Below are 15,452 nucleotides of genomic sequence, written 5' to 3'. Positions count from 1 at the left end.
TCATTTATTTCAGCAATCTTGAGAAAAGGATCGTTGGTTGCTTTTTGACTCTGTATCTTCCTTGTGATTTAACAAAACCAGTCTCACTGTGTAATAAGAGACAAAAAATTTAATGGCACTACAAGCAAAACTGTTGTCTGACATTTTCACTTATTTGTCGAATTTTAACTTGTATTACTGCATCAAATGACGCTTTACAGAGGGTTAAAAAAACAGCAAAAGAGATCATTGATGTACTACATTTTCAACTTCAAACGCAGCGCCATCACTGCAAAATGAGCCGAGTGAAAGGTAGGCTTCAAAGACGTAATTACAGACTATTATCAAACGCACAATAGCACATTTCAAGGGCTCAACGCACCAGAGAGGGGAAATCAAAGGCCCTTATGAAAATAAAATCTATCTTTTTATGAGACCTTTTCCGCCTCATAGCAGGCGCTGTGAAAATCCTTACACCGTTGCAGTGATCGTTCGATAATTTTACTAGCAAATTAATGAAAATCAACCGATTCTGCTGTTATTGAAACACATTATGGAATTGTAGTTTTGATTAAACGCTGCATGATTTAGACTTTTTAAATTACAAAGCCTCAATTACTGTCGACCGAGAACAGAACCAAGAAAAAATTGACAGTTTATTTTTTCTTATAGTTCCCACATACTTTGAAAACGGGGAGAGAGTTGACCTTCTTTCTTTACTCAAATTTTCACTTTTTGTTTACGCATCTGGTTTGGTTCAAACATATCAAGTAATTTTTTTCAACTCAGACAAAAAGCTTTCAGTTGTTGCTAAACATTTCTCTTGCAGAATTTAAGGGTAATTTTGAAAACATAAGAGGTGTATTGAAACACATGGTACTACACAGACGCGCATGAGCCGTCTCGTTGATAATTCACGCTATTTTGCCTATTTATTAATCAATTCTTGCTTGTAACTAGTTCACAATTTGGTAGTTTTTTTCATCATTAGTTTTCCAACTGTGATTGCTGTTTTTTGTCAATTTCTTTTGCAGGACACTAGCGTTTTCGTTTGTTTTATGCTTCTAAGCAATCGGCGTCTTTTTGGCGAGTTCTGCTGATAGAAGAAATAGTAAATTTAACAATTATCTTCTTGTAAAAATATTGACAATTTTGTAGGGTATGTCGTTTTTATTTCAAATTTCACTATTTGCAGAAGTTTTCAACAATGGAGATTAATTGTTCAATAAATTTGAAAAAAAATGTATCTTTAAAAAAGAAGTCAATTGGAAAAAAAAGCTCAGAGATTTTTGTTTCAATTTTGTTGATCATTTTAAATTAATTTGAAATTATTTGTTATACACTTTGAATTGATTTTGGATTTTAAATCTTTTCCTTAACTTGGAATGATATTTTTAAAATAAAAATTGGTCATAAAAATCTTTTGTTTAATTTGAATTGTTTTTTAAATCGAAATTTTTTCCTTAATTTGAAAGGGTAAATTTTGAAGTTTGTCTGAACGTCTTTTATCCAGACGCTAATCTCATAGAATATCAGTACTGATTCATTTTATCCCACTAGTGAAGCGCTTTATCAGAACTTTATCATAGTATCTGAAAGGTTTTGTGATAACCAGAAAGTACAGAAAAAACTGAGAAATCATGTCTGAAATGAGAATAGACTGAAAATAAAAGCTGCTGAAATCCACATTATGTTCAAAATAAATTCATAATTTTTTGAAATTTTCTAAAATGTAATAAAGTATGGGCAATAAATGTGTCGCACATATGATAATCAAAACACCAGTTTTGAGAAAAAAAACCTGTTAAAAGACTTGGAAGAACCAGTGAATAAGAGTTTGATACAAGTAGGATTGGTTAATTTGTATGGTAAAAGGGTTAGAATTAGTTCATACTTCTTCTACAAATGGATAGCTTTCCCAGAATTTTAACCCTGGGTAGAAAAACTTGAAAAATATAAAGAGGATGCTGAAGTTCAAAGAAGAACTTCAACTTCTTCAACTGTTTATTTCTTAAATCTATCGAAATGAACAGCAAATTCACTGAAATGCAACTCATATTCAATACAAAGAAAATGAAACTGTCTCTATCCAGTCTGGGCAGTGCAAAAGTCACATGATCGGAATCCAAACATGGAAAAACTGCAGGCTAGAGGGCTCTGAAATAGTAGTAAAAAATTTTCGGCACTTATTGAAAAACGCATGACAGTCGTCTGAATTATTTATATTAAACCAAAGTGGCTTTGGCTATGCATTTTAGATCTCGAAATTGAATTCCTGTAATTCAGAAACGAGTACCTTAATTCCATCCAAGTTCAGACTTAATAACATTTAGCATCTTATGGATCTATGAACTATATTAACAAAAGGAAACAATGCCATACAATTTAATTTGACCGAACTCTACAACACAAACATTCATCTTTCGATATCGTAAAAAAAATCAAAATACGGATAATAGATCCGCTCTTTTAAGATAAATATTTCCTCTGCAATATCATAAAAGTTAAATTCAAGTCGCATATTCTTGAGCTCTTCTATGATAAACAAGAAACGCTTTTCATTCAGAATTTTTTAGATTAGATTTAAATGTGATCAATTTTCATCCTCTTCTGGTATTGTGACTTCTGTTTTTAATTCAAGGTCTAGGTACAGACTTGTGAAAAGACAATGCTCGACCCAAATGTACTATGAAAAGACCACACTCGACTCATTTGAGCTATATTAAGATTTTAGCAGGAATTTAAGACAATCTGGACTTTAGCTCGGCTCAGATTTTTCGCAAAAGACTTAAGCTGGACCCAAAGATTGGGCTGGACTTAAGCTCGACACGGTGTTTGTAAAAAAACTCGAGTTAAAGTCTTTTAATGGGTCTATCATTGGTCTTTTCATAAGTCTGCTTTTTGCCATTGAAACTGTCTGTGCAATACTGTATATAACATAGTCAGCGTGTATGCTCCTGGATTTTAAAGGTTCAGAAGAACTACAAATCCCTCAAAAACGTGCATTTTTTAAAATAAAATAGATAGTTCATAATTTTGGAGGTGAAAACAAGCCGAATACCGCAGAAATTTTGTCATGGCTAATGGGACAAGGACCAATACACTTAAGCTAGCTGGTTTCCTTGGATCAAGTAATGTGGTAATATACTCGAGCTGCCATAACTCTTTGTCTTAAGATTTGACGAAGATTTTAAGGCATTTGGCAGTTTTCCAACTGTTTCTTAAGTTGGATTGCTCGAGTGCAAAGCTATTTAGTCTTGCTCCAGCTCTGCTTCTGTATGCACAGAAGCAGAAAAAAATGAAAAATTTGGATTTGTAAAAAGTCAGACTTGTGAAAAGACTAATGGTGGACCCATGAAAAGACATTCAGTCAACTTTGTTGTTTATGAAATAACTAATTGTGGACCCATTAAAAGACCTTAGATGGACTTTCTTCGTTATGAAAAAACTTAAGCTCGACCCATGAAAAGTTATTAGCCCGGCTTTAACTAGGAAGCTCGACCGTGTAACTATAGTCAATATTGCCCCCCCCCCCCTACTAGACTTTTAAAGTCTTTTCATAAGTCGACGCTTAGGCCTGGGATTCGTCTGTTCTCAGCAGTTAGGAATTATAGTAAATTCTTGAACAAAAATGAGGCTTTGCACTCAATTTTCGAACTTAAACAAAATGACATCATGTTATGATTCTTTGAATATTAGTGTTGAATAACATGCAAAATTATATTTCAACATGCCCTTAAAAATAACTTCTTCTCATGCCGAAAAGGTTTGTCATCTTGTAAGGCCCAGTTTGAGGTCCCAGACCTAAAGTTGATATTTCCATACCAAAATAAAAACACAAGGGGGCATCGTGCGTTAAAAATTACACGATCTAAAACACGAATGACATTCATCATTCGAGATTATGCAGTTTAGCATTCGGTCCTGCAAGATGGCTTGGAGGGGTCAACCAACGAAAATCTTACAAGACAACTATCAGGTCTCAATTGAAGTTGCCTAGGACAGGTTGCCAAGCAATTCTGAATTTAGGATCTATTATTTTGATTGAGCATAAGCTCAATGCAATTTTGTTTCTGGATGAAAAATTGGTTTTGTTCATTAAGTCAAAAATGTCTCTTTGTAACTTCAAATTGGACTTTAATGGCGTTTTTGGCGTTTCCAGCAGTTTTACACCATTTGTATTTCAATTTGGCTTTGTTTGAGAGAAAAGGCTTGTCAGGGCTGTTTGTTTTAAATTTGTCTGTTTTCTTTATTTATTTATCCAGCGTGCATTATTGTTGTTTTGTTGTTTTTTGAGCACGCTTTTCACTTTGTTCACGCTTTTTATGCCTGTTTGCCACTCACCTCAAATTAAACCCAAGTCACACAATTTACATTCAATCTCGCGTGTAATTTGAGATTTGGTCTGAATAATTTATTCCTGCCGATTCCGCAAGGCTCCTTTGTTACCCGCGTGTCAATCTTGGTCACGTTTTTACTCTATTTTTCTTGTTTTTCAACCTTAGCTCACACCGATTGTCTGTTTATCGATCCAATGTCAAATGTGCGCACCTTATTTCAATTCGATTAGGAGCAGCCAACGGCGTTGCACTTGGTTAACCCAAACTTATCAATAATTTATAAACTTTACTAGCCCCAGTCCAGCCTTTTTATTATAACTCCAAATAAAATAGAGTTTTTAATCAAAGAGAAATATAAACAAAAACAAACTTCTGTGAGCAATGAAATTGATTTTGTACATTTGATTTGCAGTAAATTTCTAAAAATTGTAAAGAAGAAAATTTTATTTTTTAATAGAAAAAAGTCCAAATTTGGTTGTTGCAATTAAGTCTTTAGGACAACTTTTATGCTCCAAACGTACTGCTTATATAGTCTGCCTAAATTTGACTGAACTCTCGAAACAAACCTATGCTTACATATGACAAGAGGAGAAAATAAGCAAACTAGATTTTTCACAAAAAGTCCTCTATTTTGAAGATAATATCCATGAGGCCATATTCAAGTTGTAACCAAACATTGCGATAGAAAATTTCCATGAGAAGAAAAATGGTTTTAATTTGTTAATTTTAACCCTCGTTGGTTAAAATTCCGTTTTGTAGTTGAAATTGCAAAGTGTTATCAACAAAAACGTTGTTAGGTCATGAATAAACAGTTATAACTTTTGTTCTTTTAAAGTTCAATAATATACTTTTGGTTCTGTTCAAAGGTAAATTGTTCGATAGAGTTTATTCACAGGCGTCAATTCTCTTCCCTTCCCATTGTAGTTATTCCCAGTTCATTATTATTCCAAGCCATCAGTAAATTTTCAGAGCTGAAAAGAAAATTTATATTCCTTTTCGAGAACGCTGCCTGTCAAAATCTGAAGCACGTATAAGAATCAAAGAAGAAAGCCTGCCTTACAAACAAATAAGTTACATTGGTTAAAATTTGGTTATAATATTAACTCCAGTTATAACTAACTAACATACATCACTAGAAAGGTATGTAGAAATGAGAGTAAGTAGAGCATATAGAGTTGTTCATGGTTAATGTGTTTTTTCACACTGAGCCCTTCTTTGATATAATCGTACCCTGCTGTTATGAACGGAAGACGTTAATAAATTTTGCCCTGTTATAAATCCCAATTCGCGCATGCCTTCAAATTGATGGATTGATCCTGTTAACCTTGAATTCAGTTTGTCAGTTTAAATATATTTCCAGATTGTTAAATCTTGCTTCAAATTCACGTGACTTTGGGTGCATTATTTTATTTATGTGAAGATTTCAGGAAAAGTTATAGAAACGTGTTAGATTAAAACTCGTTACTGTATAATTTGTGGTTTAACTTTACTTGTATAAGAAACATTTAACGGCTAAAATACTTTAGAAAAGCAGATAAAAGTGATAAAAATTGATTAGCAGAGAAGAAAATTGCCTCGTCCAATCGAATGACGAAAGTCAACTATTAAAAATCTATTTTGCAAGCATTTTTACCATTTTACAAGTCGAACTCCATTTCACAACTTTTCTCTTGACATGTTGAGTTTTTATCGAAGAACTGTTTAAAAAAACCATTATTTTGGTTTAACTCATTTATTATTTTGATTTATGATCTCAGATTAACGCCAAAATGTAAAGCGCAGTTCATATGGTATGTTACATCATGTGTTCCTATGGAATTAGTGCGCTCAATTTTACTTTCAATATTGATGCCGGAATATGGACTGTAATATTTTTAGTTTATTGATTACAGCAGTGAAGCATAATCCAGTACAGGTTATGTTATTTATGTATAGACAAACTCAAACAAAATTTGAATAAAATTACAGAGCTTCCTGAAATAAATTCACATTTTTTTCTTGAATGATTTATATCTCCTTTATTATTTAATTTCCTTGCGTTGTATTTTTCAAAGTTCTACAGCCTTGGTCTTTCATGATATTTTAAGATAAATTTAAAGAAGTCTGTAAGAATGTTTCCATGATTAATATCTTTTTTTTCCATCACATAAAAAGAAGAAGCGCTCGATTACAATTTTGCCATTTGGAGATTTGAATGGGTCAATTTTTAATTTAGGCTCTGATGCCTAATGTGAATCAAAACCTGGCAATCAGCATTATGTTCTTCTCATTCAAAAACAAAAAATGTGTTTTAATCGACTCTCGAGACGATGACAATTGTGTTCCTTATTGTGACCAATTGCATTCTAATTGAGACGATATCCAATATCATTTAACCTACCATTTGTGATAATGGAGTGAAAAGCATTCATTTGGCGGCACTTATTAAATTATTTGGTGAATCTTGGAAACAATTTCCAAGATCATTTATGGTTTTTAGGCACCATATCCAAGACGATAAAGATTTCATAGATATCATATCCAAGACCGTAAAGTATTTCATCTGTGAGAAAATCATCAAAAACGTGGTGCTCTGCTTAAACTACCTTTATATATAAAATCTCCAAAAACATACCAAGATCATATATGGCTTCTTAGAAACCATTAAAAAAATCTTTGAAGAAATGTTGCCTTTGCTTGGATGGAACCATATATGGTCTTAGATATGGTATCTAAGATTGGTCAGTCCGTGAACAATTGCATAACTATTTATAACCAATTAACGGAAAAATCCTTAACTGTCCGAATATCCAAAACTGCAACAATAGTGAAATTCTGTTTGGGCCTTAGACTAACTTTTCTGCAACTCATTTTTTCTCTCCTGCTATTTAAACAGTGGTGATAAAAGAGTGGAGTAAAAAAGTAGTCGAATCAACTTCACAGTTCAAGTTGTGCAGCAGTTGTGATCGCAACAGGAGTTGATTTTTTTGACCACCTCTAAGTTATTCTAAATCTTGGCTGTGCCTGGTAGCGTTTTGATAAGTTCTAGAGGGTGCTAATAACCGTGTTGTCTTATTGGCTAGCTCAGGTTAATTTATTACTAAAGTTTTTTTCGAAAAATTACGACTTTGTAATACAGATTAAAGTGTCACGCTCTCAAAAGATAAGTTTCTTGAAATTTTGTTTCATTCATCATCAGATCACTTGAGCTCGAAAAAAATTAGAAGGAGGCATTTTGATCAAAAGATTTTATACATATTGCCAGATTTTTGCATGAAATTTACTATCTTTTCTGTTTCAGCCACCCGAATTACTAATAATGTTGTTGAATAGAACTTTGGTTTGAAAAATGGCACGTGCGCCTGGGGGAGTAAAAGTTATATGCCCACTAAGCTGAAGGCCGAAGCAGAATAGATCCAAAATTTGTTGTGAATCTCACCTAGATATGTACTGATTAGATTTATAAAACGTCAGTTCAACTGGTATTCGAAATTCGGAGTTGTTGTGACTATACACAATGAATTTACCAAATGCTTTAGACTTTTGAAAAATAAGGATTGTCGGTAATCAATTACTATTTGTTTTTTGTGAGGTAATTCATTCATCATTTTAATACTTCTGCACAATTTTTCATATTTTGTCTCTTTTAGGCATTGTCGAAGCAATTCTGCTATGACCGATGGCTGATCATCAAGTTAAGGCGAGTAACTGCTTCGCAGACAACAAATGTCTAAATCGTAGTCCCAAGCAATTCTTTGACAGCGAAGAGCTATTCACGACCGAAAACTCTCCTTACAATATTAAAATAGTATCGGAGATGTCAGAAAATAAAACGTCCGAAATCGAAAAATCAAACACGGATAATCAAAATCTGAAAAGATTTCACACACATTCAGTTTTCATCTCAAGTTTGATCATTCTAGCTATAGTCGTTTTAACTGTTCAATCTCTACTACAGACCAACTCAACGAAAAACCAATCACACCTCGGCAATTTCTATCTCGACATCCAATCAAAACCGCGAGATTGTATTCGATTACATAATCGACTCGGAGAGTACAGAATTAAACACAGTTCAAACGTGCAACACGATTCTAGTTCGATGATCACCAAACCGAACGATTACCAAGCAGAAACTACCCAAGCCAGCTTGCCCTATTGCCAAAAACTCTTCAATTTGTTCCGTCAATGTTTCATCCAATCAAAACCCAGCTCTAATTTGATTGGCTCACAGTATTCTCCCGTTTCCCCGTCAGCCAATCAGAAAGCTAGCTATCATCCAAATATATTTCTCATCTTATCCAATCCGCGAGCCGAAAGGCCTTATTTATTCCAGGATTTATTTTTGACCCATTTTCTCCAAAACTATCAAATCAAACTAAATCGGACAATCCGACACGCGCCCACAATTTCGTGTCATAGTTTCATATCAGCTTACGATTTGCAGGATCGAAGTGACCGGACAAATTCAATAATCGTTTATGGCCCTTTAGCATTTGGGGTGCACTCAATTTTACCCAAAACAAAACCTTACATTTACATTCTTTGGGTTGAAAACCCGATCAGTCGACTGTGGCGATTATTTTTAGGCCAGAAAGCCAGCGAAGAAATTCTTTCGAAGTATTCGTTTGGACCGCATGATAGAATTTTGCACGAAATGACGCATTCTCAAAACATGTCACAAGTTTTGTTTTATTCGAATTTTTCACAAAATCCTTACATTGATAACTACTTAACGCGACTTCTCTCTTTCGATTTGTCGTCCCCAAACGCAAGTTGTAGTAGCGGAACTGAAGATTGCATTTTCTCAACCAATCAAAATATAGAGAAATATAGTTTTACAGAAATTGACCAATCACATTTTGAGGCGGCGGTTCAAGCTATCCAATCACATTCGGTTCTGGTAGCTTTAGCAGAGGAACCGGAAGCATCTTTAAAACGAATTTGTTCACATTTCAACCTCACGGCGTTTTGTTTTGGAAAAAGTGCACTTAGAAAACTTCAGAAAAACTTAATTGCACACGAGAAAAATTTATCAGAAGAAGAACGAGAAATATTCGGCTTGGATAATCCCGAAATTCTTGCAGAGTTAGAAAATCGCAATTATTGGGACTTAAAACTGTATAAACACATTACAAAACTCTTCGAAGAACAGCGGAGATGAAATTTGCAGCCGTCGTATATTTAGAATTTCAATCTTAATGTTAACTATTTTTGATATTCTTTCTTTGATTAACTGTTTTCATTCTTGTGCAAATAAATGTTTTTGTGTAACTTTTCAGGATTTTGAATTTCCGTTGTATTTAAGACGCGGTCTAGAGCAGTGTTTTCACACCTATTGTAACACAATCCCGAATCATAGTAGCATTTTAAATTATCGCTGAATCAGTTTTTCTAAGTCTTTAATTTTTTTCTGGCCACATTATGATCATGTCAGTTTTTACTCTGTTCATTAAAAATTCATACTAAAACCGAATGTCTGAATATGTTCCGAATAGTGAAAACTTCAGTTGTTGGTTTATCATGTCAGCCAATGGTTACATTCTGTGAATATGTATCAAAAATAAATCATTATTCAAACTTGACAAAATTTACAATGATCTTCAAAAGCAAACTATCCTTGACGAAAGTTTAGTCAAAATATCTTGCTCATCTAATATCTAAGATCTTGAGCAATCTTGGTAAGATATGCTAAGGTAACATTGATTCTTGAAACACATGAAAGGAGCTCATTTTCCCATATAAAAAGAAAGCTATGACAATTTCCTGGCGTTTTCCTGGCGTGGTTTGCGTTAAAGTTTTTGAAGATTTTCCAGCGTTTCTGACTGACTTATATTTAAAAACAAAAGGTAAAAAACGAAGAAAATTATAAACTACTTGCATTAAAAACAATTAGAGTGATTAAACTCTAACTCCAAATAGCTTATAAGATCACTTGAAAAAAAAACTATATTTTCGGCCAATCTGGTTTAGGGACATAACTGTTTTTGATATCCAAATACTTCTATAAGTGTGTAGTTTCTGAGATTAATGATGACAAAAATACGAGAAAATGTTTTAAAACCATAGAAACCTGTTGAAGTGATGGCACTTCTTTCTGAAAAGATGAATCACGATTAAATTTCTCCTTTTTTGGCAAATTCACACTATCAAAAATTGCAAGTTCTGGAAGCTCTATTGTTTTGAGTTAGACTTTTTAGTGCCAAAAATCTTAAAAAACTGAACATCTTGAGAACTGAAGACTCATTTAATCCTGATTATGAGCTGTCATTGTTTCAGATAGATTTGCTGTTAAAGCTATTGTAGTTTTTTTCCGTATACTAAGATGCCACTAGATTAGATTTGAGTATATGCGTTAGCTTTCAAAAAATGATTTCAAATTTTTAACAATATGAGAATTATTTTTCATCAGAAAACTTGAAAGACTAAGATTTCCTCAATTCGATGTTGTAATTAATTAATTAAAATTCGTTTCCCTTTTTGCTCGATAAGGTTTCAAAAGATCTCTAACTGAGTTTTGTTGTTCTTCTTTTTTCAAAAAACAGATGTATCGAAGGAAATCTCTGGCTCAAAATTGTTTCGAACATGTCATCAATGCCCAGAGAATTGCAATCTGCTAATCTCACAGTGCTTGATTTTTAGAGAAAATGAATTTTTTGTTAGATACATAAACATTTCAGGAAACAGGAGGTGTCAATACATTTTTTTCGTATTTAAATGATTTCCTTTGTAAAATTGGATACTTAGATTGCCTAGAGCAGCATTAAACGTGTTCTAGTCACATTAAGTTAGTTTTCTCCGCTTAGTGCACAAAGGTAGCTGCCATAGAAAAGAGAACTATACTGCATCTTGAAATCGAATGGATCGATTTATTACAGTTTTAAATATTTGCAAGATTTTCGAATCAAGGTTTTGGCCTCAACTCTAGATTTAAAAAAAGATAAACTGTAAATTAGCAAATATTAAACACTCTGATAGTAGCATTTGATGATGAAGTATTATAATGTCTTAGATAAATAGACAGCAACGCAGTCATTAAGCTGCAGATAAAGTCGTAAAATCTGCACCATAACCACACTTTTTTTTAAAAAAGTGAATTTGGTGAGATAAATGTTGTCGTAAATCTTTTAATTGCATAATTTTTATTAAGTACACAATTTTTCTGGACTTAGCGATTACTTTAAATGATACTTAGTAAAGAGAAAACCAGCAAAAATCAACATCAAATGATGCTTACAATAATTGGGATTTCCTCGAAATTTCAAAACGTATTTGCCATTTTACCTACACAAAAAAACACACATACAAACACACTCAAAGAGAGAGAGAGAGAGAGAGATCTCCTTTTAATTTTAAGTTGAACGTTTTAGGTGTTATTGAAGAAACTTATTGGTAATAAATTATGTTCAGTGTTTATTGATGTTTTCACAGATAAGAATATTGGATTTTAAGATGCGTCAACAATTTATTGATTTTTTAAGACCGCTTCAAGCGCTATGTTATTTAGAAAAAAATATTAAAGAAAGATAAACTAAAAAAGGCTAAATGTAAGAGTATGGCACGTCATAGTCCCCCAACTTAGTGGTCCCAGTGCGAGTATTATCCCTTGCTCTAAGTATTTTATAATGTGGGATTGAATATATCATAAAATCTGAATAATCTATAACAATAAAACTAACAATGATTTGCGCAGTTCATCTCGCCATTACATTTTAAATATACTTTTAAAAGGGTTTAAAAATGACAATTATTAATTGTCAGATTCTGGTGATGGGGTTGGATGTCTCTAAAAAAGGTCAATAAATTAAATCGTTGTCATGATAATATTACAATTACTTCAATACCCCGGAAAACGCGGTGATAAATGCTTTCAGATTTGCAAGCGTAGATTGTTTTTGAGATATTTTTCCGAAAACGCGTGAACCCTCCTCTGGATTCGAGAGGAAAGTACAACTTGTTCATTCGAGCTTTTTCATAGAATGGCAATTTGTAATATAGGACACAATTTTTTTCTGCAAAATTGAACGATTTTTTTAGCGGCCTGATGAAGAAAACAGCCCCAGGAATTTTTTGTTCCTTCATTTTTCTTAAAATCAGAGAATGTTGATGCGATGCTGCCTTTTTTTCTGCAGCGAAAATTTCATTTTCATTATGCATCGCAGAGAAAAAAGAAAAACACCGCGGGGGTGGTGGGGGTGGGGGAGGGGTGGCAGATCGCGTTAAATTTTAAGAGAAAAGCAAACTGAAAATTTGTAATAATTTTAGTAAGTTTAAATGAAAACTCGTCACCAGTATTCATTTAAAGTTTCAAGCCTAAGGAAGTAACAATTTATACAAATTGACAACAAGTTTTAACAAAAATTCGAATATTTTGTTTCTTAGCACGATCCTGGATCATAGTAACGTGATCATTTCAGTTTTTACCTTGTTCAGAAAAAAATCCTAATAAGAACCAGAGGTCTCAATGAGTTCAGAATAATTAAAATTTCAATTGTTGGTTAATCATGGTCAATCAATGGTTACATTCTGTGAATATTTATTTAAAAAAATCATCGGTCAAACTGGACAAAATTTGCAATGATCTTCAATATAACACCATCCTTGAAGAAGTTTTGGAGAACGTGGCATTATCTTGCTCCTCTAATATCAATGTTTTTCAAAAAAATCTAAGGGAAATTGACTCTTGAAATACATGAAAGAAGCTCATTATCCTCTATGGAAAGAAAAATGTGACAATTTCCTACACATTTTGCGGGCGTGGTTTGCGTTAAAGTTTTTAAGTTTTTTTTAGCGTTTCTGACGGACTTATATTTGAAAACAAAAGTAAAAATCCAAAAAAATACAAAACTATTTGCCTTAAAAACAATTAGAGTGAATAAACTCTAATTCCAAATACCTTATATGACTACTGGGAAAAAGCTATACTTTTGGCCAAACTTCCAAATAGGGACATAGTTGTTTTTGACATTCAAATATTTCTATGACTGAATAGTTTCTGAGATCATTAAGGGCAAAAATATGAGAATGCGTTTTATAACCATAGAAAACTGTTGAAGTGATGACACTTCCTTCTGAAAAGATGAATTACGATTAAACTTCTTCTTTTTTTGCTATTTCACACTACCAAAAATTGCAAGTTCTGGAAGCTCTATTGTTTTGAGTTAGAAATTTTGGTGCCAAAAATCTGGAAAACGGAATATCTTGAGAAGTGAAGACTTATTTGATCTTGATTATGAGCTGTCATTGTTTTAGATAAATTTGCCGTTATAGCTTTTATAGTTTTTTCCGTATTCTAAGATGCCACTAGATTAAATTTGAGTATAAGCGTTAGCTTTCGAAGAAATTGATTTGAAATTTTTAATCGCAAGGAATTTATTTTTCAACAGAAAACAAGAAAGACTAAGATTTCCTCATTTCGAAGTTGTAATTATTTAATTTATATTCTTTTCCCTTTTTGCTCATTAAGATTTAAAAAGATCTCAAATTGATTTCTTTGTTCTGCTTTTTTCAAAAACAGATGTATCGAAGGAGATCTCTGGCTCAAAATTGTTTCGAAAATGTCATCAATGCCCAGAGAATTGCAATCTGCTAATCTCACAGTACTTGATTTTTAGAGAAAATGTCTTTTTTGTTAGATACATGAACATTTCAGGAAAAAGAAGGTGTCAAAACATTTTTTTTATCTAAGTGAAATCTTTTGTGAAACTGGATACTTAGATTGTCTAGAGAAGCATTAAACGTGTTCTAGTCACTTTAATGTAATTTTTCCCGCTTTTTGCACAAAGGTAGTTTACACAGAAAAGAGAACTATACTGCATCTTGAAATCAAATGTATCGATTTATTACAGTTTTCAATATTTGCAAGATTTTTGAATCAAGGTTTTGGCTTGCACTCTAGACTTAAAAATTGATAAACTGTAAAGTAGCAAATATGAAATACTATATTAGTAGTAATTGACGATGAAGTATCATATTGTCTTAGATAAATTGACTGCAACGCAGTCATTAAACTGCAGATGAAGTCATTAAATCTACACCATAAGCGCAATTTTTTTTAAAAGTGATTTTGCTGAGAAAACGGTTGTCGTAAATTATTTTATTGCCTAATTTTTATTGAGTACCCAATTATTCTGGTGTTTGCATTTACTTTAATTGATACTTAGTAAAAATAATAACAGCAAATATAAACATCAACTCATGCTTACAATAAATGGGGTTTTCTCGAAATTGCAAAAACTATTGTCCATTTTGCCTAAAAAAACACACATACATACACACTCAGGGAGAGAGAGAGAGAGAGAGAGAGAGAGATCTCCTTTTAATTTAAAGTTGAACGTTTTAGGTGTTATTGAAGAAACTTATTGGTAATACATAATGTTCAGTGTTTTATTGATGTTTTCACACATAAGATTATTGGATTTTATGATGCGTCAACAATTTATTGAGTTTATAGGATCGTTTCGAGCGCTTTGTTGTTTAGAAAAAAATATTAAAGGAAGATAAATTAAAAATTGATAAATGTAAAAGTATGGCACGTCATAGTCCCCCAACTTAGTGGGCCCAGTGCGAGTATTATCCCTTGCTCTGAATACATTATAATGTGGGATTGAATATATCATAAAATCTGAATAATCTATAACAATAAAACTAACAATGATTTGCGCAGTTCATCACGCCATTACATTTTAAATATACTTTTATAAGGGTTTTACAATGACAATTATTAATTGTCAGATTCTGGTGATGGGGTTGGATGTCTCTAAACAGGGTCTATAAATTAAATCGTTGTCATGATAATATTACAATTACTTCATTACCCCGGAAAACGCGGTGATAAATGCTTTCAGATTTGCAAGCGAAGATCCTGTTTGAGATATTTTTCCGAAATGCCTGAACCCTCCTCTGGATTCGAGAGGAAAGTACAACTCGTTCTTTCGAGCTTTTTTTTCGTAGAATGACAATATGTAATATAGGACACAATTTTTTTCTGCAAAATTGAACGATTTTTTTAGCGCCCTGATGAAGAAAACAGCCCCAGGAATTTATTGTTCCTACATTTTTGTTTCAAAATCAGAGAATGTTGATGCGAGGCTGCCTTTTTTCTGCAGTGAAAATTTCACTTTTTCTTTGTGCATTGCAGAGGAAAAAGAAAAA

General features: G+C 32.7%; 1 protein-coding gene across 3 annotated transcripts; it reads left to right on the top strand.

Moving 5' to 3' along the window:
- Window positions 1-4,388: 4,388 nt before the first annotated feature.
- LOC142339810 (uncharacterized) lies at window positions 4,389-9,579 on the top strand. Of its 3 annotated transcripts, XM_075390093.1 has the most exons (3): window positions 4,389-4,573; window positions 5,186-5,459; window positions 7,949-9,579. In XM_075390093.1, exon 3 carries the CDS (start codon window positions 7,978-7,980, stop codon window positions 9,460-9,462), a length of 1,485 nt encoding a protein of 494 aa, XP_075246208.1. In that variant the 5' UTR covers window positions 4,389-4,573; window positions 5,186-5,459; window positions 7,949-7,977; the 3' UTR covers window positions 9,463-9,579. The 3 variants fall into 3 exon arrangements, with proteins under 3 accessions (XP_075246208.1, XP_075246210.1, XP_075246209.1); XM_075390095.1 differs by lacking the exons at window positions 4,389-4,573; window positions 5,186-5,459 and adding an exon at window positions 5,889-6,109; XM_075390094.1 differs by lacking the exons at window positions 4,389-4,573; window positions 5,186-5,459 and adding an exon at window positions 6,135-6,234.
- The last annotated feature ends 5,873 nt before the right edge of the window (window positions 9,580-15,452 follow it).

This window comes from Convolutriloba macropyga, chromosome 5, assembly GCF_964194025.1.
Source record: "Convolutriloba macropyga chromosome 5, txConMacr16.3, whole genome shotgun sequence".
NCBI lineage: Eukaryota > Metazoa > Xenacoelomorpha > Acoela > Convolutidae > Convolutriloba > Convolutriloba macropyga.
The sequence above is the reverse complement of the archived record's forward strand: the minus strand, read 5'-3'. Positions and strand labels throughout refer to the sequence as shown.

What these genes read in the sequence shown, in the direction of transcription:
- LOC142339810 (XM_075390093.1), top strand. Translation starts at nt 7,978, where the DNA reads ATGGCTGATCATCAAGTTAAGGCGAGTAACTGCTTCGCAGACAACAAA.